The sequence below is a fragment of the Natator depressus genome, chromosome 7 (genome assembly GCF_965152275.1).
Source record: "Natator depressus isolate rNatDep1 chromosome 7, rNatDep2.hap1, whole genome shotgun sequence".
NCBI classification, from domain to species: Eukaryota; Metazoa; Chordata; order Testudines; family Cheloniidae; genus Natator; species Natator depressus.
Window position 1 is genome coordinate 12,624,767 of NC_134240.1, and position 27,929 is coordinate 12,652,695.

The 27,929-nt window shown below is 40.5% G+C and overlaps 1 protein-coding gene across 6 annotated transcripts in view; it reads left to right on the plus strand.

Annotated features, from left to right (window-relative positions):
* CHL1 (cell adhesion molecule L1 like) overlaps positions 1 to 27,929 on the plus strand; it is a 190,592-nt gene that overhangs the window by 138,455 nt on the left and 24,208 nt on the right. For all 6 annotated transcript variants that reach the window (XR_012640166.1, XM_074957512.1, XM_074957514.1 and 3 more), the window contains 14 exons: positions 5,070 to 5,201; positions 6,734 to 6,871; positions 7,883 to 7,994; positions 8,424 to 8,590; positions 10,435 to 10,600; positions 11,599 to 11,723; positions 15,966 to 16,067; positions 16,299 to 16,496; positions 17,604 to 17,674; positions 21,267 to 21,489; positions 25,014 to 25,129; positions 25,290 to 25,494; positions 25,873 to 25,995; positions 27,449 to 27,628. Coding sequence is in view for 5 of the 6 variants with exons in the window: in XM_074957512.1 (XP_074813613.1) it covers positions 5,070 to 5,201; positions 6,734 to 6,871; positions 7,883 to 7,994; positions 8,424 to 8,590; positions 10,435 to 10,600; positions 11,599 to 11,723; positions 15,966 to 16,067; positions 16,299 to 16,496; positions 17,604 to 17,674; positions 21,267 to 21,489; positions 25,014 to 25,129; positions 25,290 to 25,494; positions 25,873 to 25,995; positions 27,449 to 27,628 (2,058 nt within the window). In the remaining variant the exon portion in view is untranslated. The remainder of the gene's footprint in view (positions 1 to 5,069; positions 5,202 to 6,733; positions 6,872 to 7,882; positions 7,995 to 8,423; positions 8,591 to 10,434; positions 10,601 to 11,598; positions 11,724 to 15,965; positions 16,068 to 16,298; positions 16,497 to 17,603; positions 17,675 to 21,266; positions 21,490 to 25,013; positions 25,130 to 25,289; positions 25,495 to 25,872; positions 25,996 to 27,448; positions 27,629 to 27,929) is intronic.

The following is a 27,929-nucleotide window of genomic DNA, read 5'->3' on the forward strand; positions in this document are numbered from 1 at the left end:
CATTGTTGAACAATTGGTCTATTAGCGTCGCCCTTGCTGACTCTGGATAGCTTTGTTGACCTGTAGTGGCTGAACCACATAAAGGTTTTTATGAGTCTGCTGCAGCATTTGGTTAAGAGACCTGGTTCTTTCCACGCAGACCATTGAGGCTCATGCTTTTAGACCAACATGTCCAGGTTCTATCCCCAGGGACAGCAACACCCCCCTTCCTGCCCACGTGAATCATTTTACATGAGCATCACATTTGAAGTTTCCCAGTGTATTTTCTGGATTTACTTAGGTGGTAAAGTCCATAGGCCAAGGACACTGTCAACTCTTAACAAACCATGATTAATAATAAAGCACAATGCCTTTCTTTGCTTTTGCAAGGCAAATAATAATATGATGATAGCACCTAGGTACACAGCTCAAGAATTAGGGCACCACTGTATAAGGCATGGTGCATACCCAGGAAAAAGTCAGGAAGCTCAGGAACTTACTTGTCCAGTACAAACCAAGAACTAGAGGCTTGTGGCTCCTTTGAAGTTCCCTGACACCCAGTTAAGCTTGCAGTGTATGCTATGACAAGACGTACCATTTGGATGAGATAAACAAATGGTGGCGGGTGGAGCACAAGTTAATGGAGCAAACTATGACACAATAAACAGAAGTCTCAGCTCACTGCGTACCTAGCCATTGGCAGCTAGCACTTCTTCATAGGCATCATGGCAGAGATTCAGTCTTAAAATAGTGACTTGTATCATATCACATAACAGCATAACAAAGCACATAATTACTCCAGTGTAACTCTTTTGAAATCAGTGGAGCTTGCACAGATGTGTGCATTTTCCTATCCGTTATTATTATTTTTTATTTATTTTATTTACTGGCGAAGGTGAAACTGAGTGATAAAACCAGCCAGTGTAGTATCTTACAATAGGCATCATGCAAACTGGGTGGGTTAGGTAACAATGCAAAACACTTCCATTGTAAATCAAAAGTGAGAAACAATCTAGGGTCAAAATAAAGTCTAGAAAAGCATCGCCCCATAGTTACACAGGGGATGAGTAACAGAATGAGTTTGTAGATAAATGCCTCTTCTTCAGAGTTAATAGGGCAATCCAGCTGCAGGACAGGGCAACGTGTAATGTTGCTGCTTCAGGAATAGAGTAGCAACAGAATGTGAAAGTCACAATGTGATTTCTGCTTCCCATTGCTCCAGGGCACAGGGAGGTGGACCATCCCCCTTTCTGTAGCAGGTTATTGCTCCATGTGTGCATTGGGGGACCCACTCACCCACCACCTGCTCACAGGGGGACTATCAGCCTGCTGGCGGTTGCTCTTCCTCCCTCAATCACTAAGAAAGCTCCAGGGATGTGGGTAGCCCATGCAGGACCATGTGGTGACTCCTTACTCCCCCCGTATTGCTGTGTCCAGGCACACAGCAGGGCTCACAGTTCCCCCCACAGAGTAGAGTACAACATTTAGTGATATTATCATTTTGTAATGTTACTATCAGCCATGCTAATGTGGCTGCTATTTTGGGTAAGACACCCAAAATAGCTCTGGAAGGAAGATACTGAAACATAATTGAAAGACTCAGCAAAAACATTTTTCACTTGCCACGACTAAAAAAGAGACTCCACTTTGCTGAGAGAAATGTACTTCTATGCTATTAAGCCATCCACATCTGCCAGCTGCTCGATTTTAATCTTCACTTCCCCGTCTCTCCTCACTTCTCCATAAGCAGGCACCCAGAGAGGAAGAACAGCCTTTCAGGTATCTACACAGCATTTTGTCATATGATATGACTGATCACTCCCTGTCATTTGACACAACCCTGTTTTGTATAATATTTATTTCTCTTCCTGAAAGTGGGGAGGAATGGGACACCACGGCCTGGAGAAGTTTCAAATGCTCCTGTCGTGGAAGTTGCTGACTCTTAGAAATCATTCCAGATGGTATGGAACGTCTCTACAGTAGCTGAATATTTTAACAATCTGGTCATGGTTTTCTCAACTGTAAAAACTGAAGCCCTCAAAGCAATTGTAGGAGCTTCAAAAAGTAAAATGCAAAGGAAATAACATTAATTAAGTTGTTCAGTATGTTGACCACAGATCTCTACAGGGATAAAAGCTTTGTGATGAATTATTGTTTCTGTTCATTAACCAGCAAGTCCCCAAAAACCTAGAACCGCTATTTCCATGTAAAGAATGCTTTTTATGAGCGCTATTAAACCCCTCTCCCCTGCATAGAACCAATGTCGGTTGATGCCACTAATAGGATTTAGATCTATTAGGAGTCTCCTCCCATGCAACACGTTAGGCACAAGTGAGCCCAAATAGTCTCCTTTTCTAGAGTTTCAAACCAATAAATGTCACTAACATCCATCACAGAGCCACATATTCAGTCTCATTCTCTCTCTGCGCACATGACGGGGTCAGCTCCTCAACTGGTGTAAATGAGTGTAGTTCTATTGACTTTGGTGGAGTTACGCCACTTTATAGCATCTGCGGATGTGACAGTTTTTCCTCTATGAATCTGTATAGGGAGAGAAAATTAAACAAGTAAGAAAAATTACTCTCCATGCCATTAACTAGTGTTATATCAACAACACTGCTCTTCTGCCCATTCTCTCTCCTATTGCTAGAGTATAAATCAGAATCTAGCTCTCATTTCCACGTTGTGTCCTCTTGCTGATACTTAAGCATGTCCAAACAAAACCCCAGTCTTCATAACAGCATTCTCAAGCAATGGCTTTTGCAGGCAGCCTATTTACTAATCCTACAATAGTTTGAGGGCCAAGATTCAGGCAATTATGACAAAGCATATGGAAATGTTCAGCCAGCAAATTGTTTGACTGCTTGAACCTTTTAATCTCTCTTTTTGAAAAGAGATAGAGCCTGGAACATTAAAATGGTGACAGAAAAAGCCCTGTTGTTGCTGTTTGAGCAGAGAGAGGTTCTTTTAAAAAAAAACAAAAACAAATTGTCATGATTTCAAACACTTTTATTTATTGAATATAATCCCCCAAAATGTAAAATGCTTATAACCTCTGAAGCTTTTAACTAGCACAATGCCTGGCATCATAACCCTGATCTTGGTTGGGGTGTCTCATCTTTATTGTTAGAATAATAGTAATTAACAATAATAATATAATATAACTGGGGCATCATTTAAAAAAAAAACACACACGCCAATTGTAATCACAGCCCCCAGATTCACAGCTGTTTTAGAGGGGTGAATTGCCCATGGAGGTGGCTGCCTTTACTCATCTTGCTCGCACAAATCAGCAACTTGCTGGCATAAATGTGGGATTTTGCAGATGCAAGTGGTGCATGTTCATATTTGATGCCACATCCATTGCGTTTAATATATTAATAGGCAGCACAGCGCCTCTTCCTAATCTAGAAGGGCTTCTCTAGTGTCTTCATGGTGTGGACTACATTTTAATACTGAAATTGTCTAATGGACACCAATAGACTCACAATTGCATAACATCGATGAGGCAACTCTAGCAGTTTCTTACTTGAAAAATGTTAGGAAAGTACTTAAGCTGTGTATTTTTAGCTCTTCTTTAATTCAGCGGAGCAGCAGGAGACGAGGAGCTAGCACCATGAGGCAGGCAGCCTCTTTTGGACTATCAGCAGTTCTCCATCAAGAACCAGTGATCTTGGGGTACATTTTGGGAACCTTTGTATTAGCGTATTGTCACCATCTCATTTCTGTCTTGGTCCTTATCTTCAAGACCTTTAATGATCTGGGCCCTGAATATCTAAAAGATTGCCTAAAGCTCTAGGATGAGGACTGTGGTTAACAACACCACTTCTCAGTACAGCTGGTCTATGCAAGAGACAGAGCTTTGACTGATTCCATACTGTGGAACAAACTTCCCTAAGAACCAAGGATCTCCCCACCTTCTGCTCCAGGTGCAAGACCTGCTGCTTTGACCTTCTCTAATGTGAACACATAGCAGTGTTTACATACTTAAGAAAGAAAAGGAAAACCATACCAAAACAAACACCACACTACACACTCTATTCTCCTCATTAACATAAACATAGTGTTTACTTCCTGTTCGAAGAACAAGGAAAGATGTCAGTACAGCACTGCATCTCTGGCACCACCATGTGGACAACTTTTAGCACTGTTGACTTTTGAGTGGTAACTGCTCTATCTTGAACATTTAGGGCCTGTTTCAAAGCCAATTGAAGGTCAATAAAAAGACTCCCATTTACTTCAGTGATCTTTGGATCAGGCCCCTAGGATCCCAGTTGTCTGGCTATTGTGAGGATGATGCAAAGGTGTCAGAAATCCCAGGAAACCTCTCTGCTCCATGCAAAGAGATAAGCTTGGATTCAGTCCCTGCATTCCCTGAGTCACCAAAATATTCTTAACTCTGCAGGTTCTTCCGTCAGAGACTATATCCAGGTCCCATTGAAGACAATGGAAGCCATATGATTACATCCAAGGGGAGGATTTGGGTTGAATAGATATTTGCATTTTCGTTACATTGCATGTCTGTTGTTAAGAGTTCCATATTGAGGGTGTTTCTGAAAATATCAAACCAAGCAACCTTGCCATTTTCACCAGCCTTCCTGGTGCACAAACATTTAGCTTTGCGCTTACAGCTCGGCATTTTCACTCAAAACACTGTCCACTTCCGACAACCTCTCCTTGGCATTTAATTTCAACAAACACCATCTAAATAGAGGAGAATGGTGTATATTTTATTTTAATTTCTCTGGTAGAATTGTTTTATAAATCAAAATAAAATAAGACAATATATTTATCCTTTAAGAGAGAACCTGCTCTGCAATAATGACAGGTTTCAGAGTAACAGCCTTGTTAGTCTGTATTCGCAAAAAGAAAAGGAGTACTTGTGGCACCTTAGAGACTAACCACGAAAGCTTATGCTCAAATAAATTGGTTAGTCTCTAAGGTGCCACAAGTACTCCTTTTCTTTTTGCTCTGCAATAGTTGATAGTGTGTGCCATCTGCTGGAAGACATTAGTGATAGCAACATCTTCATGAACTTTTATTCCTACTCGTTGTAACGTCTGCTGAAATGTTATTTTCTTTCTTAACAGAACCTCCTCGGTGGATAAAGAAACCCACAAGTGATGTTTACAGTATAGAGTCAACTGCTTTGCTATTGTGTGAAGCTACTGGCAAACCTGAGCCAACTATAAAGTGGAAACGTAATGGGATGCCTATTGATAGTAAGTAAGGATACAAAATAGTGTGCTCATGCAACGCCGAAAGACACCGGTTTTTGGTGGGTGGGATCAAACCGGGGGCCTCTGGAGCTTAGTGCATGAGCCTCTACTGCATGAGCTAAAAGCCAACTGATTGTTAGCTAAGGCTGTAGAGCATACTCATTTAACTCTTTCTCTAAGTGGTCTCAGTGCCACTAGATGGAACAGAACACCACACCCAGAAGGTGTGTGGGTTACACTCAGACAGCTGGACAAGATTAGCATATACTCCCAGCACAAAAGTTGGTGCATAAATCCAAATGCATCATATGACAGTTGATTTGTCTGGTTTAGCCAAAGTGAATACTTCATGGTGATAATGAAGGGAGTAGAATTAAAGCAACAATAATATGGAAGCTACAACTGTAATTTAAAGCCTATGTCCAGTCAGTGTATGTTTCTCATCTTTAGGAATATGGATCAGTCTCTTACAATACTAGGGCCCCACTAGGACTTATAGACTAGCACAGAGAGAAGCCACAAAGTGTCTGAAGAGTAAAGGCCCTGCTCCCTCCTTGTTCCTCCACTGGCACTATCTGTTTGAATAAGAGTGGGGAAGGGTTAGGCCATATCTCTCTCTCTTTCTCACAGATACACCTGAACTAGCCAGCATAGCAGGCTGCATGCTGAACCCCTCTAATGAATTCTAGCTGAGAAAATCAGAATTCCTCCCAGGGTGAGGCAATCTGCAGCATGGCCCATCCATTTTCACTCCAAGTTATCCAGGACACCATCTACCCCAGGGATCGGCAACCTTTGGCACGCAGCCCGTCAGGGAAATCCGCCGGGATGGTTTGTTTACCTGCAGCGTCTGCAGGTTTGGCCAATCGCAGCTCCCACTGGCCACAGTTTGCTGTTCCAGGCCAATAGGGGCTGCGGGAAGCGGAGGCCAGCACGTCCCTCAGCCCACGCCGCTTTCCGCAGCCCCCATTGGCCTGGAATGGCGAACCGCAGCCAGTGAGAGCCGTGATTGGCTGAATCTGCAGATGCTGCAGGTAAACAAACCATCCCGGCTGCCAGCGGATTTCCCTGACGGACCACGTGCCAGAGGTTGCCGATACCTGGTCTATCCCATCATACTGTGTATATAGGTGTAAAGAACATACAGTAATACTGAAATTCAAAGTTTTTTTTTTTAGGTGATTTGGACATTCTTTTTAATGAGAACTGGGTAGTCGGATGCCTTAGGTGCTTCTGGAAATCTGCACACACACATACAAAATATAAACCATGCTATTTCTGTCATTGATAAAATGTCTCTGGAGATAAACATGTTACTGCAAGCCAAGTTATCCACTTCTTTTTCTCCATGGGAATGATGACATGTGCAATGCTTTAGAGCAGCTTTCTGGTGGTTGGGGAACTGTTAGCCTAATCCTGAAAATGCAGCTTGCCCTTTTGGCATGCATCTTAAATGGAAGCAGTTGAGAGATGCTCTGTGAACTCAAAGTGCTGATCATTCCTCATCCTACTGACATGGTTTGATTCCTTTCAAGAACGGACCTATAGGGGCAGAGTCTCTGCTGGGGAGATCAGCATTACCAACCTACAACTGCAGGACAGTGCAGTGTACCAGTGTGAGGCAACTAACAAGCATGGTGCCATCCTTGCCACTGCCAATGTGAATGTTTTAAGTAAGTACCCCACAACATTAGATCCTTTATGGAAAGGATGCTGTTGCCAAGGGACCCAATCCTGTTCACCAATCACTGCTTGAGGATAAATCATGAGAGTAAAAGTTTGTACGATCAGGTCCACAGTTGTTAATGCTTTACCAAAGCTGGCTGTTGTTCTATGGCTTTCATTGTTAACCTCAGGATTCTAACAAGTTCATTGTAACTTTGCATTGGTCCAAAATATGAAGAGATGCAATTTATTGTGTAATCTGATTCAAAGAGCCTTGTGTCACATGCACGATATTATACATTTAGTGGAAGCACAGAATGACTCGTGTACACTCTAGTTTAAGAACTGTGTCTTGCTCAAAGACTTCTATTAAATAAAACAATAACTGATAGTTGAGTTGAGACCGATGGTGTGGAACCGGGATTGTGCCCTTAACTGTACAATTATATTATTACAAAGATCATTAATCTGGAACTTAAATTTTTATTATCAGTTTGTTCATTTAAGAAACAATCATAATGCTGGGAATTGACTTAGTGGAAGCGATCCCCATCGGCAGCAGAACCAATGTAGTTTCCGCATCCAGACCAAGATTTCTGGAGCATGTCCTAGGCCCTACAGCCCCGGCATGTCATAGAACCATCCTCCTGTTGTGTTTACAGAGTGGTGCTTGAGAGGGAAGCCAGGGACTAGCTACAGAGAAGGAGCACAGTATAAAGAGAGAGAGTATGGCAATGAATTTCTCATTAAGTAGATACACCAGCCATCGACCCTTATGAGCTGGTGGCAGTAGATGTCAAAACATCTGAGCTGCAGTTGCACTGAGCAGTGGTAGGACAGCTGGAGGGTCCAGAGTTGGACTGATTCCTCATTGTGCAGTTCCCTCTTGCACCAGCCCAGTTACTTGTACTTGTTGTGGGGCTAGTGGCAGGGGGGGCGCTGGAAAGAGGATCTGAGAAATAACATGTTTGAGTCTAACTCCGAAGCATAACATAACTGATTTACATTCTGTTTTGCAGATATTGCTCCATTAGTGCTAACCTCAGACGGTGAAGACTATGCCACAGTTGTTGGTTTCAATGCTTTCTTGCACTGTCAAGTTTTTGCTTCACCTCCCGCTGTCATTACTTGGTAAGCCATTGATAACTGTTTTAAATCGCAGATTTTATATTGAACATGTTATTTAGCTGTACAAACGCATTGAAACTTTTCAGTCATCATGTTTGAGTTAAATTTAATAATGAATAAGATAATATCAATATGGTGGACTTAAACAAGCTTTTTATCCAAGGATCTCAAGGCATGATGCTGTACAAAGATTAGAAAACCCCACAACATCTGTTTGAGGAAGGTATTATAATATCCAATAGGCTGGTAAACTGAGACATGGCTAAAGTGACTTGCTCAGAGATATTCAGCCACTCCGTGGCATAGCTGGGAACAGAATCCAGAAATCTTCATCTTATTCCTTTGCAATAATCGCTAAACCTAAATTCCTCCTGGTGTGAAAGCCTGGTTCCAAGACTTGAAAATAATTGGTAACCATTATTATACTGTTAGGATGAGGGATGACAGCACAATGCCACTTGAAGGTCTGCGGTACACTGTATATGAAAATGGCACCTTGGAGATCAGAGAGACAAAGAAAGAAGATTCTGGATCGTACACTTGTTGGGTGACAAATTTGGTTGGAAAAAGTGCAATCACTGCCAATCTGGGTATCAGAGGTAACTTCTCATTTTATGAATAGACACATCTTTGAAACATGTTAAAGCTTTCGAGAAAATCTATTCCAAAACAGAGGTATATTCTGCTTCTTGTAATTGCATCAAAAATTATCACATGGTTTATGAGCAATACTTGATTCAGAAGGACCCAGTCCAGCAAAAGAAGCAGCATCATGTATGGATGATGCAAGGGACAACTATGCAAGGTTTAATGAAAGAAATCTCCAAGAATCAAGACAAGGTATGCACTCTTGCATATTTTGTGCATGGTCCTTTCCCCATGAATGGATGACCCTCACATTGTCCTGGGCTCTGCAAAAAGAATGACAAGGCACAAGGAATGCGGCTTAACTAGGTCACAGCTTTATTAACTAACACATCTGGGAACTATCTGGCAATAACTTGTCCAGTGCAGATCAAACTTCCTTCTGTAATCCATACCACCTTGTGGAGCACGGCCGTCATCCCATCCCCTTCCACACCATTAACCTGGTCCCAGCAGCATTGCTGCAACCCCACTGCCATTCCCCTCTTTTGATTGTTGAGGGCATGGGTATTGGGCCCTTGTTGTACCAGACATTAGGAACCTCCCACCCCATTCCCCACTTCTTTAGGGGTTGTCTTCTCCAAACTCTGCCACCAATTCCAATTTGTCAGGGGATTGGACCCCCTAGTGCATGAGTACCTTCACTGGGCACCTGCCAAGTTGCAACAACATGAATGATAACCCCCTCTACTCTCTCAGGTTAGAGCAGGATCTGGGTTTGGGGCACTTGCTGTGGGCATTATACTAGTAGCCTTTTTGAGACTGGGAAGGAGTTTTTTTCCATATTCCTATATTGGCCTGAGCACTGTTTAGGGGAGGGTTTGCTTCTTCTCGTCAGCCCTGAGACTCAGTGGATATGCTGGATTTGTAATGTTTGGCTTTTGGGATATTTATAGCATTCCTGTAATGTGTGTTACCTTTAAATTACTGATACGTACTCTCAGCTTTAACTCCATTTTAACACAGGTTTTGGGGGGTTTTTTGTGTGTGTGTGTCTTGAAATGGAGGATGGGGTTGGACAGGTACAGTTGAGAACATAATCTAAAGTCAATGGGTTGCACATGTTACAGAGGGTTTAGTGTAGCCTGAAGAACTGCTAATGATGCATGAGTAGGAAAGACTGCAGTTTGACTGAGCGAAAGATGATTTTGCAGGTTTTGTAGTTAGGTTTTGTTTTGTTTTGTTTTCTTCCCTTTCTTTTTTACTTGTCAGATGGACACAATTGTTTAGAAATTAATGAGACACTATAAATATGGGAACACACAATGAAATGTTCACAAAGCTACTTTTCACTGTATGGCAATGTAGCCAATTGCTTTCCATTACTTATTCTTCTGTTTCTTCATTCAGATTGATTTTAAAATAACTAACTTGATTGTGATATTTTTTCCCCACTTGACTTTAATTCGTTTGTAATTTTCTCTGGGTCATTGCCAAAGTCTATTTGAAATAGGATTGGGCATAAAAATCGTAGTCAAGTTTTTCTATCTCATTTATTTTGTCATATACTGTAACAGACCATTAGCTAGGATGTTCACTTGTGATATTTTCCTATAAACTCCTGATTGGCTGTATGATCCTCTTTGATATGAATTGAACTCAAAGGAAAATGCTTTTATAGTACACTAAATGTTAGCCCAACCACAAATCAAAAATATTCCTCCTTAATTTGACTAGTGTGTAGAAAAACTACAGTATATTGCTCTTATGATTATTTTCTGCATTTGAATTTCTTGGTGAAAATGTAGGACAATCACCTGTATATTGCTAATCAGAATATCTTTCTGTGATCAACCAGATGCTACAAAACTTGTTGTTACTCCTGAAAACCCACAAGTGTTGAAATCACATTCAGTTTTATTGAAATGTCAGTCTGAATATGACTCACACTTGAAACAAAGTTTTAAATTATCCTGGAGGAAAGATGGAGATGAGTTGCAAATCAACAGCACAGAAGATGGCAGGTAATCTTGAGAAAAAACCTCTCCTTGTTTTGACTCTGAAACAATACTGTGTTATGTGTAGCATGGTTAATTTTGTTCCCTACGGACAGGATATTTTTTATAGCTTTAAGCCAAGTCTGTGCATATCATAGCTGTTCGTGCAGTGCATTTCTTTTTGTGAATGCACCCGTGCTCTTTCAAATATTTTAAAGCTTTGATTTTTTGAACCAAGCTTTGCAGGTAGGTTCATATATACTTGCTATCCAGTGGTGCAGTACGTCTCATTTGGCAGGCACCCTACACAATGAAGTATCAAACTTGGCTGCCTACCCTTCATCCAAGTGTGAAATACTGGCTCCACTGCAGCCACTGGGAGTTTTATCATTGACATCAGCGGAGCCAGCATTTCACCCCAGTTGTTCAACACTGGGGTGCTAGATGGTTAGCGAGAGCAAGAAACATGAGTTTAAATAGTATACATTAAAAGCAGTGTGTTTCTGAGTGGTTGTGTCCTAAGCATAGGAATGAATGAAATGAGGGCTGAATTTTGCTCTCTGTATGGTTTTGCCGTTGAATTTGATATGACTAGGATTGGGCCCCTAATCCTATGAAGTGTCCAGAATGGACAACTCCTTTATTTTTTGGTCACGGAAGAGGTACAGGCCCCCACGCTCCACCACATGACTGAACACATGCATAAAGACTGAGGGCCAGATCCTCATTGAGAGGTAAATCAGTATAGTTCCATTCAAGACAATGAAGCCATGCCATTTACACCAGGTGAGGATCTAACTCTGAGCTCTAAATTGCTACAGAAGTAATATTCTAAAGTACAATGTGTAATATATCTGCAGCTAAGACACAATTTTAAATAACAGACATACACCACCACTGTATTATTCCAAATGTGTCTGTTATCAAAGGCGTGCATGAACGTCAGGAAAAAAATGTCTATCAATAATATGCTTCTCTTCCAATTCTCTCTCTCATGCTTATGTAATTTCTTTTTTGTCCTGAAGGATAATTACTGAAATGGATACGTTGTTCATATCAAGTGTGACATTAGAGGATGAAGGCGTTTACACCTGTGTGGCTAGTACATCTCTGGACAGTGTCACAGCCGAATCCCAATTAATTGTCCTTGGTAAGTAATTTTTTCCCCCTGGTTTGCACGCTACATCCAAAAAGTTAAACAATGTTGTAATTCAGACCAGTTTTTCTACACACTCAGTTCAATTTATAGAACATCAGTGGCCTGGTTTTCAGAGATGCAGAGCACCTGCATCATCTATTAATTTCAGTTAGGATTATGCTTTCCAACATCTGTGAAAACTGGGCCCCAGAGCACAATATTCTGATACAACAACACATATAATAATGTCCTTGTTGAGCGCCATTCATCATTTTCTTTTGTGCAAGAGGCAATCACACCAGCTGTAGGAGCTGTTGAAGGCTGGAAGCTCTAGTTGCATTGGTGGAAAAGTTATGCTGTCACTTTGCAACCTCAGGGGGGAGGATTCCTCCATCCCAGCTTCCATAGAGATCTCTGGCATGCAGCCTAGCCGCTTGGACTATCTTGGTTCCAGAATATGGTATTACAGGGGCCGGCCATGAGAATTTATCAGTTTTGACTTAGCTATATACATAAGTCTGCCTTGCTATTTGAATACACCCTATGCACCCCTTCAATTATGATTGGGAATATCTTTCCTGCAAAATAGTGAGACAGTTTTATTTTGTTATCTAAAGTCCTGAAGCTAAAGTACATATATGTCCCCCACTACCATAGTAACTGAGTGCCTTATAGCTTTAATGTAGTTGTCCTCACAAAATCCCCTGTGAGGTAGGGATGTACTAGTATCTATGTACTAATCAACTACTAAGGGCTATTGTCGTATTTGCTACGGCTAACAGAGTCTTTTAGTTCAAGCATTTGAGGCTCATGCTTTAAAATCCTGAGGTCCCAGGTTCAATCCTTGCATCTGACAGCTTCGGGCTCATCAATCTCTATATGTGACACAACCATCACGAGACGGGGACAGAGCACCACACAGAACAGGTGCAGTTACACCCCCATTTTACAGAAAGGGAACTAATTAGGGCTTGTCTACTCTTGAAATGCTACCGCAGCATGACTTATGCCAACGGGAGTGGTTCTCCCACATCAGTGTAGGTAGTCCACCTCCCTGAGAGGTGGTAGCTAGGTCAATTATGTGAGTCTTTCACATCCCTTAGTGACATAGCTAGGTTGACCTAACATTTTAGTGTAGACCGGACCTAAGGCACAGGGAGACTAAGCGATTCACCTAACGTCACACAGGAAGCTAGTGGCAGAACTGAGACTTGAAACCCAGCTCTCCCAAGTCCCAAGCTGGCACCATAACCACTGGAGAAGCCTCCTTTTCTCTTGACACTGCTATGGACTGCCTGCAGCTCTGCCCACGTGAAGCCCTATTGAAGTCAAGGGTGGGTGAACTGATGCACCTACATGCAATCCATTGCAGAATCAGAGCCTAAGTACCTATCCAAGGGAATTGGATATTAACAGGAATGTTATTTTAAAGCAGAGGTGAGCAAACTACAGCTCGCAGGCCACATCTGGCCCACGGGACCGTCCTGCCCAGCCTGTGAGCTCCCGGCCGGGGAGGCTAGCCCCCGGCCCCTCCCCTGTTGTTCCCCCTCCCTCACAGCCTCAGCGCACTGCGTCGCCAGAGCTCCGGCCCACCGCTCCTGCCGGGCAGCGTGGCTGGCTCCAGCATGGTAAGGGGGCGGGAAGCAGGGGGTCCCGGGGGGAGGTCAGGGGACAGGAAGCATGGCGGGGGTTGGATAGGGGGTGGGGTCCCCGGGGGCGGTTAGGGGCCTGGGTCCCGAGAGGCGGCGGTCAGGGGACAAGGAGCAGGGGTGGTTGGATGGGTTGGGAGTTCTGAGGGGGCAGTCAGGGAGCGGGAAGTGGGAGGGGGCAGATACGGGGTGGGGGCCAGGCTGTTTGGGGAGACACAGCCTTCCCTACCTGGCCCTCCATATAGTTTTGCAACCCCGATATGGCCCTTGGGCCAAAACGTTGCCCACCCCTGTTTTAAGGGCAAGATTTTGTTTTTGTTTTAATTCAATCCATTTATTTTCTTGGCAGAGGCTGCAGCAGGACTTAAATCACTCACCCTTCAGGGTTTTGTATTTACTTCATGTTTGAATGATAAATGCTGGTTTTCAATAAAAAGTAAATTAACAACATGACATGCCTTTTATTTACAGTACTGTACATTTATACTACTGTATAATTCAAGATGTTTGTTGACTATTTGTTGTACTACTTATGAAAATTCCATGAAGGGCTATATTCCCTTTTAAAAGTTGACCTGCTTGGGGGAAAAAACGGTCTTGATCCTTTTTTGTTTTTATTATAATGTATAAGCCAGATGGGGATTTAAAAAAATCTGTTTTTCAAACTAAAAATTCAAGCCTTTTCTGTCCTTGAAAACTCTATGGGGACTAGAGAACTAATTTTGCTAAAAGCAAGACACCACAATTTGAGCAGGAAGGAATTTTTAATTGGTCTGTTTAAAACTGTTTGGTTTTGTTAACACCCATCAGTGACTAATGGACATACTGGAGAACATCTCTGTTAAAATAGAGGATCGCTGTCTCTCCAAATAAGATCTAAGAACTCACAACAGACATGCTCTGAGACCACAAGAGGGCCACTAGCAAAACTTAGGGAGACCGTACCGGGTATTTCTGATATTTCAAAGGTGTAATACAACTGGGGAGGAGAGAAGAGGTGAAGAATCTTTCTAGCATTTTTTACACATCATAAGCACGGTAAGAAGGCACAAGCTCACTTTTTAAAAAATCCTGTGCCTTTACCTTTAATTTAGTTTACATGCAGTGTCAATCCTAGTTTTAGCCAATAATACAGGTGACTTGATTGAGGCACAAGGAGGATGAAGACTTGCTCAAGGCCTCAAAGCCCTACTCCTTAATCACATTGCCTTAGATTAAAGTGACTCCAGGAGTTGGAACCATTTCCACTTTGAGGTTTGAAGAATATGTTCATAATGAAAATAATTTTATTTTTAACATGATTTTTTTAATTTCTTTCATGGGTTTTTATTTTGTATTTAGATGTTATTTCAACAAACATACTGCCCCACAATACTATTGTTATGAGAAACTGTTCTTTTCCCTCAGACCATGTCAATTTCGTAAAACGGATGGCAAAATTGACAAAACAAGTCTCAATAACTGCTGAAGATAAACATCTGTCAGTCTGAATGTGCCTGTATTAAAGGCATTCACTGTAGGATATGTTTCAGAGTAGCAGCCGTGTTAGTCTGTATCCGCAAAAAGAAAAGGAGGACTTGTGGCACCTTAGAGACTAACAAATTTATTTGAGCATAAGCTTTCGTGAGCTACAGCTCACTTCATCGGATGAATCTGTAGGATTTTCACAAATATATGTTATCCCAAACCATAGATCATCTCTAGTGCCTCTTATAAACTTGTTGAGAAACACAGGGTCATTCTGCAAACATGTCTGTCCTCCCATGCTGTTTTCCTGCTCTCCTGCTGGTTAATCCATCTCTGTATATGCCGTATTAAAGCTTTACAAGTCAGATTCTAAAGTCCTGTATTGTCAGACCTCATATGTAGCTCTGAAAATCGGCTCTGACACAGACAGTGCATATGATGGAGTAGTAGTGGGGTTGGAATGACCCTGCTGAGAGATTAAAAGTCACCTTCGTGGCACCGAGATGAGAGATCTAGCCAGGTTGTTATATCACACTCACCATCACGGCATCTGAGCATCCAACTGGCTTTTGTCCTAGCCTCTAGATAGATGATGAACTGAGTAGCTGGGTCATGAACTTTCTTCTCCACTCACACAGTATGGGGTTAAACTGGGAATCCACCAGGGATAATGCATTTTCTCCTCTCACTAACATTATAGGGGCGTAGGTTTAATATCTGGGGAAGTTCACTCTTCTTCCCCCATCACTGTGGTTTGGACCACAGTAAATCCAAGTGAAGCAAATGCAGCTTTCTATTAAAAACAAAACTGCGATATATTAATTATTGTATAGACTTTATATTGATGAAGAAAAAATAAATCGATTACATTAGTTATTACAATAAGAGTACATGAGATTTCCCTGAAAAATGAATATAGCCATTCATAAAATCAGAGGATTCACTTTGTGTTTGTATAATAAGGGTGGGATTTTTAAAAGTGATTGTTGCTGGCCTAACCAAGTCGCCATTGAAGTCAGTGGGAGTTTTACTATAGCGTTCAGTTGGAGCAGTTAGGGCCAATGCACAGCACTGTTGAAATCTTACCCGAAATACATACCACTCACCACCTTTCTGCTATTTCTTCTTTATTTCTTAGATGTTCCTGACCCACCAGAAGAGCTACTTCTCTCAGAAAAACAGAACAGAAGTGTTAGATTATCCTGGAAAGCAGGAGGCAGTCACAACAGTCCCATTTATGGTATGAAGGATTCTAGTACCATAGTCTTGCATTTATTTTTTAGAGTTACAGTGTGTCATTACCACTAGAATAAACAGACAAGGTTCATAGACATACTTAATTGTTTTTATTTTTTAAACACCTTTGTTGTAAATTTGTTTTCTTCTGTGCTTGCCATTGTATTTATATGGGCTTTAATGCAGAGTTATGTTTTTGGTATTATCTCTCTCATTTTTATTTTTCCCCGTCCAGAGTCCATTGTAGAATTTGAAGTGAATCGTTGGGAGCCTGGGAAGTGGCAGGAACTCACAAGAATCCCAGGGAACAACACAACCGTTGTTTTATCTTTGGCTCCTTATATGAATTCCCAGTTCCGTGTTATATCCGTTAATGATGTTGGAAGAAGCAAGGCTAGCGCATCATCAGCACGCTATGAAACACCTCCCACTGGTACATACTGTCATCTCATTTCCTGGCTATATATTTTCTAGAATAACATTTAATCCTATTTGTTCCATGAGAGTTTGAAATCCAACAGGGTTGCTTTCAGCCCAGTTTAAGTCATCTGGGACCAAATTTTTACACTCTTGCAAACCTGAATAACACATTATTACATGATTCGTCCCACTGAAACCAAATGGGGCTCTCTGAAGATGTAGTTATACTCAATAGTCTCTGAAAAGAGAGGCCAGAGCTGTGACCCACACCAGCCAGAAGAGCTGATACCCTGCAAAGGGGAGCATATGCCACACATTTGCCAAGGGTGGCACAGCAGCAGTGCTCTCCTGCACGCTCTGAAGCTCTGGAGGACAGCATACTAAGTTAGGTACGATGGTCCAGGGGCTCCGGTTGGTTCTGTTGCTTAAAGCCCCAATATAGCCCTTTTACATACAATCAGTTGCTAGATAGGATCTTTCTCAAGATTTATGGTGAGTCTCCCAGCAGCTCTGAACTTGTCACAAATCTCCATTCACAACACATTTCTCATTGTAACACAGAATGACTGGTTCCTGAAAGTACTTGCAGAGGCCAGCTGTTCAGCATTGCATAGTAATTTACATTGCCCCAGCTTTATTTTTGCTTTAGGGTTTTTTGTTTTTTGGGTTCTTTTACATATATTGTCTCCGCTTCTTCCACAGCTTTTCAGCTCTGTGTCACACACTAATGATACACCTTCTGTTTTTCCGTTCCCAACAGGGAAAATGTCTCTTCAGCATAATCCCCCTACATCTGGTACTCTGAAATCCAAAAAGTCATCTTAGAGATACTGACTAAAACTAACCAAGAAGGCTGCTCAAGATCAAACCATATAAACTACATATTTGTTCACTAACTCTCTGTTGTGTCAAGTTATTATGTTTAATCATGAGTTCTTTATTTACATGTTGGTTGGTTGCAACAAAGCCAAATCATTTGAAGTAAGGAAATTAGTGTGGTGCTTTTCACATCTATCTGGTTGTTTTGTGAAGATGTAGAGCATAGGGGGAGAGGGGAAAAAAGACAGGATTAATAAAGGACAGATGGCGTAAACTAATTTTATTCGTTCTACTGTTATAGCTCCAGACAAGAACCCAGAAAACATCCGAGTCGAAGCTTCTGAACCAAATGAAATGGTTATGAAATGGGAGGTAATTTAAAACTTCCTGTCAGTGAAACTGTATGTGAAATGGTTTCTCCTTTCAAGCTGAAGATCCTGAAGCATTACTGAAGTTATCAGGATCATGTTAAGACAGTACTCACATTTTCAATATGGATTTCATGGGTTTCCTCCTGCTATCTGTCTTGTAGCCACCATTAGTAGACTCCGTGGCTGAAATCTGAGGACCACTGAAGTCAAAGGCAAAGCCTCCATTCACTTCAATGGGGAAAGGATTTCTTTCCTTCCTCTCTCATTCAAAAATACATTTTTGACACCTGTGTGACAAATGCTATGGAAAAATGTAAGAAGGCCTGAAATACACAAGTATGTAGTGGGAGAAGAAATCCCATATATAGCACATATAGAAAGAGCTGGAGAAGGTCATTAGCACACGTGTCAAAGGAATCTGTAGAAGTGTTGAGGACAGAATTACAGCCTTCAGATTTCCAGACTGTTTGTCTGTAATTTATGTGCCATCTGTTCAGAGGGATATATTTTCTCTTCAATTCCAAACAAGTTTTAATAATTGTAGAAGGAATGTATTTTGTGTAACTGGAATAAATCACATTTTGCATTGGATTTGGAAAGATTATTTCCCACCCTGGTTCTAGCAGAAAAGAACCATAAAAATTTCCTCAACCTGAATTTTCATTTTAGGTAGGGTGGAGCCCAGAAGTGAATGTGACCCTCTAAGTCTATTGACTATTACTTTATTGTGAAACTTCATTCTGCAAAATATTCCATAGTCAGTGAGAACAATTCTATTTTTATAAGCAGTTACAGAGAGGCAGCTACCAACACAGACAGCGTAGGTTGTTGTTAATTATTTGTACTGCTAGCTAGACGTATTCTCTGCCCCAAAATCTTACAATCTACAATTCAGTTGTAACACAACATTTAAAGGTGAGAATGGAGTGGGACTGGATAGGTTTAGATAAATAAGAACAGATAGTGATTCTGGGTTCATTTAGACTATTTTTGGGAACAAATATTTTTATTTAGTTTGCTTCTTGTAGGCTTTGCAGCAGATATTCTATGCCTGGTACACACTGAATGCTTTATTTCCAGCAGACAAGGGCCGGATATGTACACACACTGATTCTGCAAAATGATGTTAATCTGCCTAGTTTGGATTAACAGATCAGATGAGCATTAGCAACAGGATTTTCAGCCAAGGCTTTGTTGCATTAAGCAAGATCAAAATAATAGTCAAGTGGGGCTGAAACTTAACCCTAAACTGGAATTTATTTTCCAGCATTAAATTTTATTTTCTTATTTTCCTTTTAGTGCATTTGTAAACGATCAATTTTCAAAGTACCGTTCAGGTTTTAGTCAAGGGGATTTACAAAATTAAATCCCTGTGTAATGCTTTGGCAATGCAATGAAGAAGTCAGAGTTTAAATAACAATGATCATTTTCATCAGTCATGTGCTCCTAAATGTTATGCAAAATTGTTAATAAATGACAATTCAATTAATTGCATTATTAATGCAGCTAATTAAATAGTAATTCAAATTAAGTCAATTTAAGATGTTATCCAGCAAATACTTCAAATATAGAGTTCATGTGATTTGTTGGTTGGAGCTGTAGTGTATTTTTGAATGCTTCTTATGTATGGAAAAAAATGTTGATGGAATTATTTTTTTTTGCTTATGTACATTACAATTAAATTCTAAAAGTAGTTTATAAAAACACATTGTTTAAGTCTAGATCTGAGCAAAATTTTTTGCACAAAACTTTTTTTGATGAAAAATACAAATTTGGCGACACTGAAACATTTCATGAATTCCTGTTAATTTTGCCAAATTGTTTTGGTCGAAAAGATAACCTAAAAAAATTCTGAAAAAAAATGTTAATGTTTTGATTTTTAGTTTTTTCAAAAGGGAACATTTTGATTTTTTAGGTCAAAATGAATTTTCCTTTCAAAAACATTTTAAAATGGTCAAAACTGAAATATTTGAAATTGAATGAAATATTTTTTGTTCAGCCTGTTTTGACTTTCCGATTTGCCCAAAATTTCAGCAAGGAAATTGTCATTGTTTCCACCACAAACGTTGTTTTAAAAAGTTTTTTGGAAATGCCAGTGAACCAAAAAAACCCCAGAACAAACCATCAATGTGACTTTTCCCAACTCTATTCAAATCCAACCCATATTGGTTTGTTACCATGTGATGGCTAGTTGATGGTCTATGTGAAATGAATCTTGTGCCATGGTGGGCAACCTACAGCCCGAGGGCTGCACGCAGCCCATCAGGGTAATCCACTGGCAGGCCGCCAGACCATTTGTTTACATTTGCACGGCCTCTCACAACTGCCAGTGGCTGCGGTTTGCCATTCCTGGCCAAAGAGAGCTGGAGGAAGCCTGGCTGCCACTTCCTGCAGCTCCGATTGGCCTCAAACGGCGAACCCCAGCCACTGGGAGTCATGTAAAGTCGTGAAAATGTAAACAAATGGTCTGGCAGCCCGCCAGCGGATTACCTTAATGGGCCACAGGTTACCCACCATTGGTCTAGTAAGATGAGTGATTAAATCCAGTTTGCAGGTATGCACATCATAAGACTCACAACTGGTAGCTTTATTGGCAGTCTTCACAATGAACAGCTATGACCAATCTGATTATCAGGCCTCTACCGCTGCCCCATCATTTATTCATCTCCTCAGGTGCACTCCCCCACAACAACGGAAGTAAATGGCAGCCTTTCCATTGACTTCAAAGGCTGCTAGATCAGACCTTATAGGGCCTGGTGACTGAATTATCCTATCAATAAGGGCTAACACCTCAGCTTTTTGATGAAAAATGGCTTGTTTTTTGTAAATGAAAACGTTCTGTGAAACTTTTCATCTCTTCCTAAATTTTCTGATTTTTCAACTAAAAAACCGTCAACTGAAAAAAAGCTATAAAAATTGAAAAGATTTTATGAAAAACAAACAAACAAACCAGTTCTTTCTAAAATTTCTACAGAAAAGCCATACCATTTTCCAACCAGCCCCAGCTGACTCCATTTCATAGATTCATTCTTGCCTTACATCATGAAGAGTTTCCTCAACCAAGCAGTAAAAAAAAACAAAATTGGAGTACAGCTATTTATTACCCATTAAGTGTCTAAATCTAGTTGGGTGGAGTGAGTAAGTGTGTGTGTGGAGGGGGGGGAGAGGAGTGGGAGTCGGGGAGGTTGGTGCATATTTAAGATTTTACAGGATAATCTAAATGTTAATGACCCAACTTGCTGTGCCACATAAAAATTTGAGATAATTTGTCTTTTACTTGTAATGAAGATTACGTATATTTATATTACCATAAAACTAAGAAAACGTGTCGCAAAACCAATTAGTGCATTGTATAAGTAGAAAGATATGCTTTAATAATTAACCTGTTTTAAATCCAGCTGTTATTCCCGCATGCTGTTCTAAGAATCATAACACTTTTCTTATAGCCATCTTAAAAATAACATGATGGGGAAGGTTATTTTTTTCTTGCAAAATATTGCAGTGTACTGCTTCAAAATTATTCTCCACTTAATCTGCCATTTTATGATCATAGCAACAAAGGCAGCTCAGTATCCCTTTAACTTCTTTTGTAGCCTTTGAAACCCATGGAGCACAATGGACCGGGACTGGAGTACAAAGTCAGCTGGCGACAGCAGGGAGTAGAGACAGACTGGAACGAGGAAACTGTAAAAAAACATTCCTTGACATTGAGGAATACTCCTACTTTTGTGCCTTATGATATCAAAGTCCAAGCTGTAAACAATTTTGGATCTGGTCCTGAACCAAATGTTACCACTGGATATTCAGGAGAGGACAGTAAGTAACTGAAACATTTCTGTAAAAATATATGGTGTAGATGATTCTTACATTGCAATATAAATGGATAACAAGTATTATTTGATCAGCTCGCAATTAAAAATGCTTAAATGTCACTCACTAGTGATCAGCATGTTGGAATACTAAAAGAAACAGAATTATTGTGTGTCAGTTTCCTTACTATGAATTTTAGCTATCAAGGGCTTCATTTTCAGAAAGGTCAGTTATGCTTGCATATACCAAAATGAGTGTACAATTGCTTGTCTAAGTTGTGCACCTAATCATGGCTCCAATCCAACAAAACATGTTTAATGTTAAGCACTTTAATAGCCCCATTGACTTCAGAAGGACTATCTACATGCTTCAAATTAAGTATGTGCTTATGTACTTTGCTGGGCTGGGGCCTAACCCATTCATCTCAAACTACAGGGAGTAAAATGCTCTACAGGCAGATGCACATATTCAGTTTGTGGGCATTTTAGAATTAAAACAGAGCATACAGACCATGCAGCTTTTGTATGCCAAAAAGAATGCAGGAAATTGCAAAAAGAAGTGATGTATGCCCCTTCAGTGCACTCCTGGGGTGCAGGGTATCCAAAGGCAGGAAGAAAGAGGATGACTATGGCTCCTTGACACAGTTTACAGAATGGGCCAGCGACACTGAGGTGGCACTATCTTTAAGGATCCCCCCTGAACATTGAGGAATGTGTCAACACTAGAGTTGCAGTGTTTTCCAAATAATATCACAGCCCTGCATGTGCAGTAGACACCTCAGTATATTTTACATTCCATATTGTGAGCACATTTTTGTCCATGATACCAACACACCTATCCTTTCTGTATTATGCAAGAAACAGAGTACTTTCTCATGAAATGACCTTCACAATCATCCCTTTCAAACTGGATCTATTTGTACTGCTTCTAATTTGTACAGTTTGCAGCCGCACCAATATTCCACTCAATATTATTGCTTTTTATAGAAACTACTCTTACAATTGTGAGACACAGAGTCCCCGATTTTTAAAGGGATCCCAAACAGGTCTCTAATTTTGCAAGTGCAACTTTGATCTTTCAAATAACTGAGGATCGAGTTTTGTTCCTGTCATAACTGGAGGCCACTTCTCAAAGTGAGGTCCACCATTGATAAAAATGTTCTTTCCAATGTCTGTACTGTGTCTTTCTTCTTAAATGACTGCCTTGATACAAGCAATCAGCATTCGTGTCACAAACATCTGTTCATAGATTTGAAGCCCCTAAGGGACTGTTATGATGTTTTCCCCAGTTTCCCACATAAGCATATTTCATACTCTTTTGTAATATCAGCATCAGCTGTGATACCAGCAGTCTACCCATACCTGCCAATCCCTCGCACCACAGTGCTCTTTAGTAATCATGTTCCTCCAATGAACACTAATGCAAAAATGACAACACTAGTGCAGGGTCAAAGCTGGTGGAGTTAATACAAACATGCTTCTGGCTACTGTAAGATTGTAGAAATCCCTGCTACAATATCTAGACTATTGGACAATAGTCCCTCCAATCCCCCCTGACACTATATCATAATTTTTTCTCCCTTCTGTTGCTTAGAGAATCAATGTATAAAAGACATTGGGAGGATTATATGTTCCCCAGCTGCAGTGATGAAAAGCCAAGATTTCCTTCAGTAGACAAGCCAGTTAAGCAAGAGAAGCAAAAAAATCTTTTTAGGATTTAGGGATTGAAATCAATGAGGGAGTAAACACCAGTGTAGCCAGCTAGCATAGGGAGCCAAGATTCCCTGATATAAATAACAAATGCCCAATGCATTAGTCATTAGCAGCAGGGGCTGAGGACTGCTGGCAAGCAAGGGTCAGAAGTGTCTACAAATTGTATATCTTTCAGATTTTGCAGATTAATTTTATTATGTAAAGTCGGGCAGTTTTCATCCCATGTCTGAAACCTTCAAGGTGTTTCCTAACAGAAAAATAGATGGCCAGCTTGAATGGCCTACAAAAAAGCCTGCAAGGGATTAGCCAACTAAGACAACTGTTTACTTTATCACTTATTCAAATGGACAAACAACCAAAATCCTTCTTTAATCCATCATGCTGTGCACTAGCAACTGCTGAACTGAATGATCTTATAGATGTTACTGTTCCTTCAGCCTCTTTACTCTGACTGCCTCTTGACATGAACTTAGTCTGTGCCTAGCCCCAGTAGGTGCTATAAAAGCTATCATTATCATCATCCTAACATCAAAAAATGGCCCAAAGAGGAAACTCTTATGGACATTATACAAAGAAACTAACCCTCAATTAGGTTTTGTTTACAGATTCCACTGAATGACGTGTTCTAAGTAGATGAGTTATTAATGTTTGCAAAATAGGTCTTTTACATGGCCTGCAATTTTTATCATATTTCATTTTTCTGATAGTTTGTTAATTGAAGGCCTGACCCTGTAAACACTTACTACTGGGAGTCTAAATGAGATTTGTTTATGGTAGTAAACAATACCCATCCCCTATTCCCTCGTAGTGAGTGCGGGGTTAGGGACATGTGGTTTTTCACAGTCACAATATTAACACTGAACATCATATCATCTGGTAGATAGTGAAAGTAAGTAAAAAGGGAGAATTCTCTGCATGTGTTCAGTTTCACTTGCAATATGCTTTCTATGGACCTGATCCTGTATCCACTGATGTGCCATTGACTCTGGGTCTAGGTATTTCAGGTTCTGGAGTAGATTTCTTGATGTTCTGTGGTGATTAAAACCCTATTCTTTAACCAGTTGATTTAGTTAAAAGAAAATTGCTTCCAGAAAGAACTCTAAGATTGCTTTTTTGAATGAGGCGTTAATCATAATTCTTTTTTTTATCCTCACTGATACAGATGTGACGGCCTCCATTTGGAACTGAACTGGGGGAATCTCCAGACTTAAAAGCATAAGTCTCTATAACTTGAGCCAGGTTGGGTAGCTGAGGGACGGACACTATGATCTTGTCTACACTTGCCTATCTTTGCTGTTGCGTGTAGGATACGTGTAACTACACGGCACAATGAAAGGAAGGCTACATTCACACTGCCTGCAGTGTGTAGCTACACGTGACAATGAAAGACACTGACAGTGGGGAGGCAGTGTGGAAAGACTCTGGGGAGCTGCCAAAGACTTTTCCCTCTGCCAGAGACTTTCACTGTGGCAGGGAAAGATTCCAGCACTCCCTGCAGCTGGAGCCTTTCTCTGTGGTGGGGAAAGGCTCTGACAACAGGGAGGCTGTGGGACACTACACTGCTAAATATAGCAGTGTAGATATCAGAGACACTGCTTTGGCATGTAGAGACCCATGTATAGGGCACACACCCTAGATTTCAGGCATGTAGGGCACTCTACTCACCTGAGCAGTGCCTCACCATCTGTGCTGTTGTTTCTACCCATGCTAGCTGGGCATGCGGTGTCTGTACTCTACACGCCAGCATAAGTGTAGAGCTACTCTTTGAAAATAAATCCTAGGGAGTATCCTTAGTATGTAACACCTACATATTTACAGTTCCAGATGCTGCTCCTTCAAGTGTAATGGTGGAAGTGATGAATAGTACGCTAGTTAAAGCGATCTGGTCCAGCATTCCAAGAGACCGAGTTCGTGGACACTTAAAAGGATATAAGGTTGTCATAATTTATTCTTTAAATAATCAGATGTCTTTTCATGCTGTGTTAGGTGAATCCTGTCTAAGTTTAAAGCAATTGCTGTGAGGTTGGGGGAAATCAATGCAGTGTTCATCCCCATAGAACTTAATCTGTTACAGAATTGCCCTTCTCAATACAGGTCATTTGGTGGAAAACAAGGAGTTTGCTGGATGGAAAACAACATCACCCAGATAAACACTTCCTAACATTTACAGGAGACAGAAACTATGGCATGATTCCTGGTCTAGAGCCATTTAGTGAATTTCACTTAACTGTTTTGGCTTTCAATGCAAAAGGAGCTGGACCTGAAAGCTCTCCAACTGTATTCCAAACTCCAGAAGGAGGTAAGAAAAATTAAAATATGGGGGTGGAAGAAATTAAACGAACATCTTCCTTGAAATCAGACCAATTAATTCTACTAAGAACTCTGTGTGACTCTATATTATTATGCTGGCATAAAAAAAGTGTTTAATATGATTATCCAATAGAAGGGTCCAAGTCTATGCAGTAAATGGCAGTTAACAAGGCCGAGGACTCTCAAAAGGTGTTTAGCAAGCATCTTGCTGGATCAGACCCTAAGCATCTAGCATATGTTGACTGAGAATGGAGAATTGTACATATTGGATGAAATTATATGCCATACTAACAGGAATGTATGGAGACTGAGCTGCTAAGATATGATCTACATTCAGTGACACTAAGCTAATTCCTATGTTTTCCAGTCCCTGAACAGCCACGTTTTCTAAGATTACTAAACGAAGATAAGGATTCTGTCACTTTGTCATGGGGACTTCCCAGAAAACCAAATGGCTTCCTTACTGGCTACATTTTGCAATATCAGATAAGTAAGTACATGTTCTACTTTGATGTAGACTTTTAGCAAATAGATCATATTTAAATCAAACATTATTTTAATATAAAGTTATTTAAAATAGACAGTAACTTAAAACTAATCCTTTTAAATTTTAAGTAACAACTTGTTCATCACAGAAAAAATGTTCCAAAATTACAGATTTTAGTTTAGCCTGCTGGGGGCAGGCGAATTCCATTTTCCAAGGAAAAAGGATTTCAGCATGTTCTTTTTCTGTCTAGATAAGCCCAAAGTGCAATCATGATACATTCAAAGACTCTCAGACTAATCAAATCATGTAATACATGTTTTCAAATTCACAGATAGTTAACCCAATAGTTAAACAGCACATAGAATATTTATAGCTGTTTTTAGAAATGCACCTGACTCTTCAAAGAAGAAATAATTTGTGATGATAATTCATGAGTCGTGTGCATAGGCTTAGAATCTTTAAACACGCATAGTTGGTACAGCTGGGCAAATAATGCAAACTTTTTCTGGTGAATATTTATTCAGATTTTTTAATGATTTCTCTTCAGCAAATTCTCTCCCCCTGTTTGTAAAAACCCTACATTTAGAGTCAGGGTAATTACTGCTGAGTCATGATCAGGTGGGTCCAATGATACGTAACCAGGAGATCAAGGAAATAGAAATGTTTCTTTGGGGCCAGAAGGAGCTAAGGAGATAGAACAGATATGGTTCTGGAGCAGCCAAGGTTAGGGAGGAAAGTTTATGTTGAATTATTGATTATGAGTTACCAGTACAGCCAGACACTGGGGGTAAGTTTGGACACTAATTCAATGTACTCTGTTGAGAATGGAGTGGGCATACAACACACGTCGCCAAAGAACTTGTTTGTTGTGAACTTTTTGCTCAGCACTGATCCTTACTAAGGCAACTGCACTCTTACTTTTGTAGTACTTTTATAGGGGTGGTGGTTGGATGCTCTCCATTTTTGGAGAGGGCCAGCTATGGGTGTTCAAATGGCCATTCCTTAAATAGCAGCCAGCTACTATACTTTCTGGAAGCACCCCATAAGCTTGCATCGTGACTGCAGGCCTACCAAAGTTTAAGGACATGGGCAGATGTTTGGGAGCAAAATGAAAATCCAAGAACAGTCTCAATTAATGTGCATTTAGGGTTCTAGACAAACATTTTGCATAGCTCTAAAACTCAGGCCTTTCTCTTTGTTCAGTAACTAGATCTCTAGAATCATAGAGCCTTTTCAACTATCATAATACCCAATTGTGTAGTTGATTGATTTAGACACGGTAAATCCCATTTGAAGACTCACAAATGTATCAGGGTAGTAAGATATACATTTATTTAAAGTGCCATCCTTCCAGCTTACTGTAAACTGCATCTTCTCCATCAGCTTTCTTGACACATTTGCATTTTGGTAACATTTAGCTGCCATGCTTGACTGAACTCTATTGTTTCTCTTTCAGTAAATGAGACAGATGAGATTGGAGCACTGAATGACGTCAATATTACAAACCCTTCGACTTTCAGCTGGAGGATTTCAAATCTGAGCTCGAGCACCAAGTATAAATTCTATGTGAGGGCCTGTACTATAAAAGGTTGTGGGAAACCAATCACAGAAGAAGGACTAACAATGACAGAAGGGAGTAAGTTAATGGAGGTATCATTTGATGATGAGGAGTTTTAGTGATAATGGAAAGTCCATTGAGACTACTCCAGCTTTGACATTTTCCTCTCTAATTAGAGGAAATTGTTTGCTTTTAAATTTGCTTTGCCTTAGCACAATCAGTGAACTTTTAAATGTAGGAACCCAGATACTCCAAACACACAAAAAAGGTTTAGCTATTGCGTGTCACTATACAGCAGCTTCAACCAACCAATCAACTCAGCTGATTTTTATCAAAACTAGCAGTTAGCTTTTAGTAACCACTAACAGGAAGTTGGAGA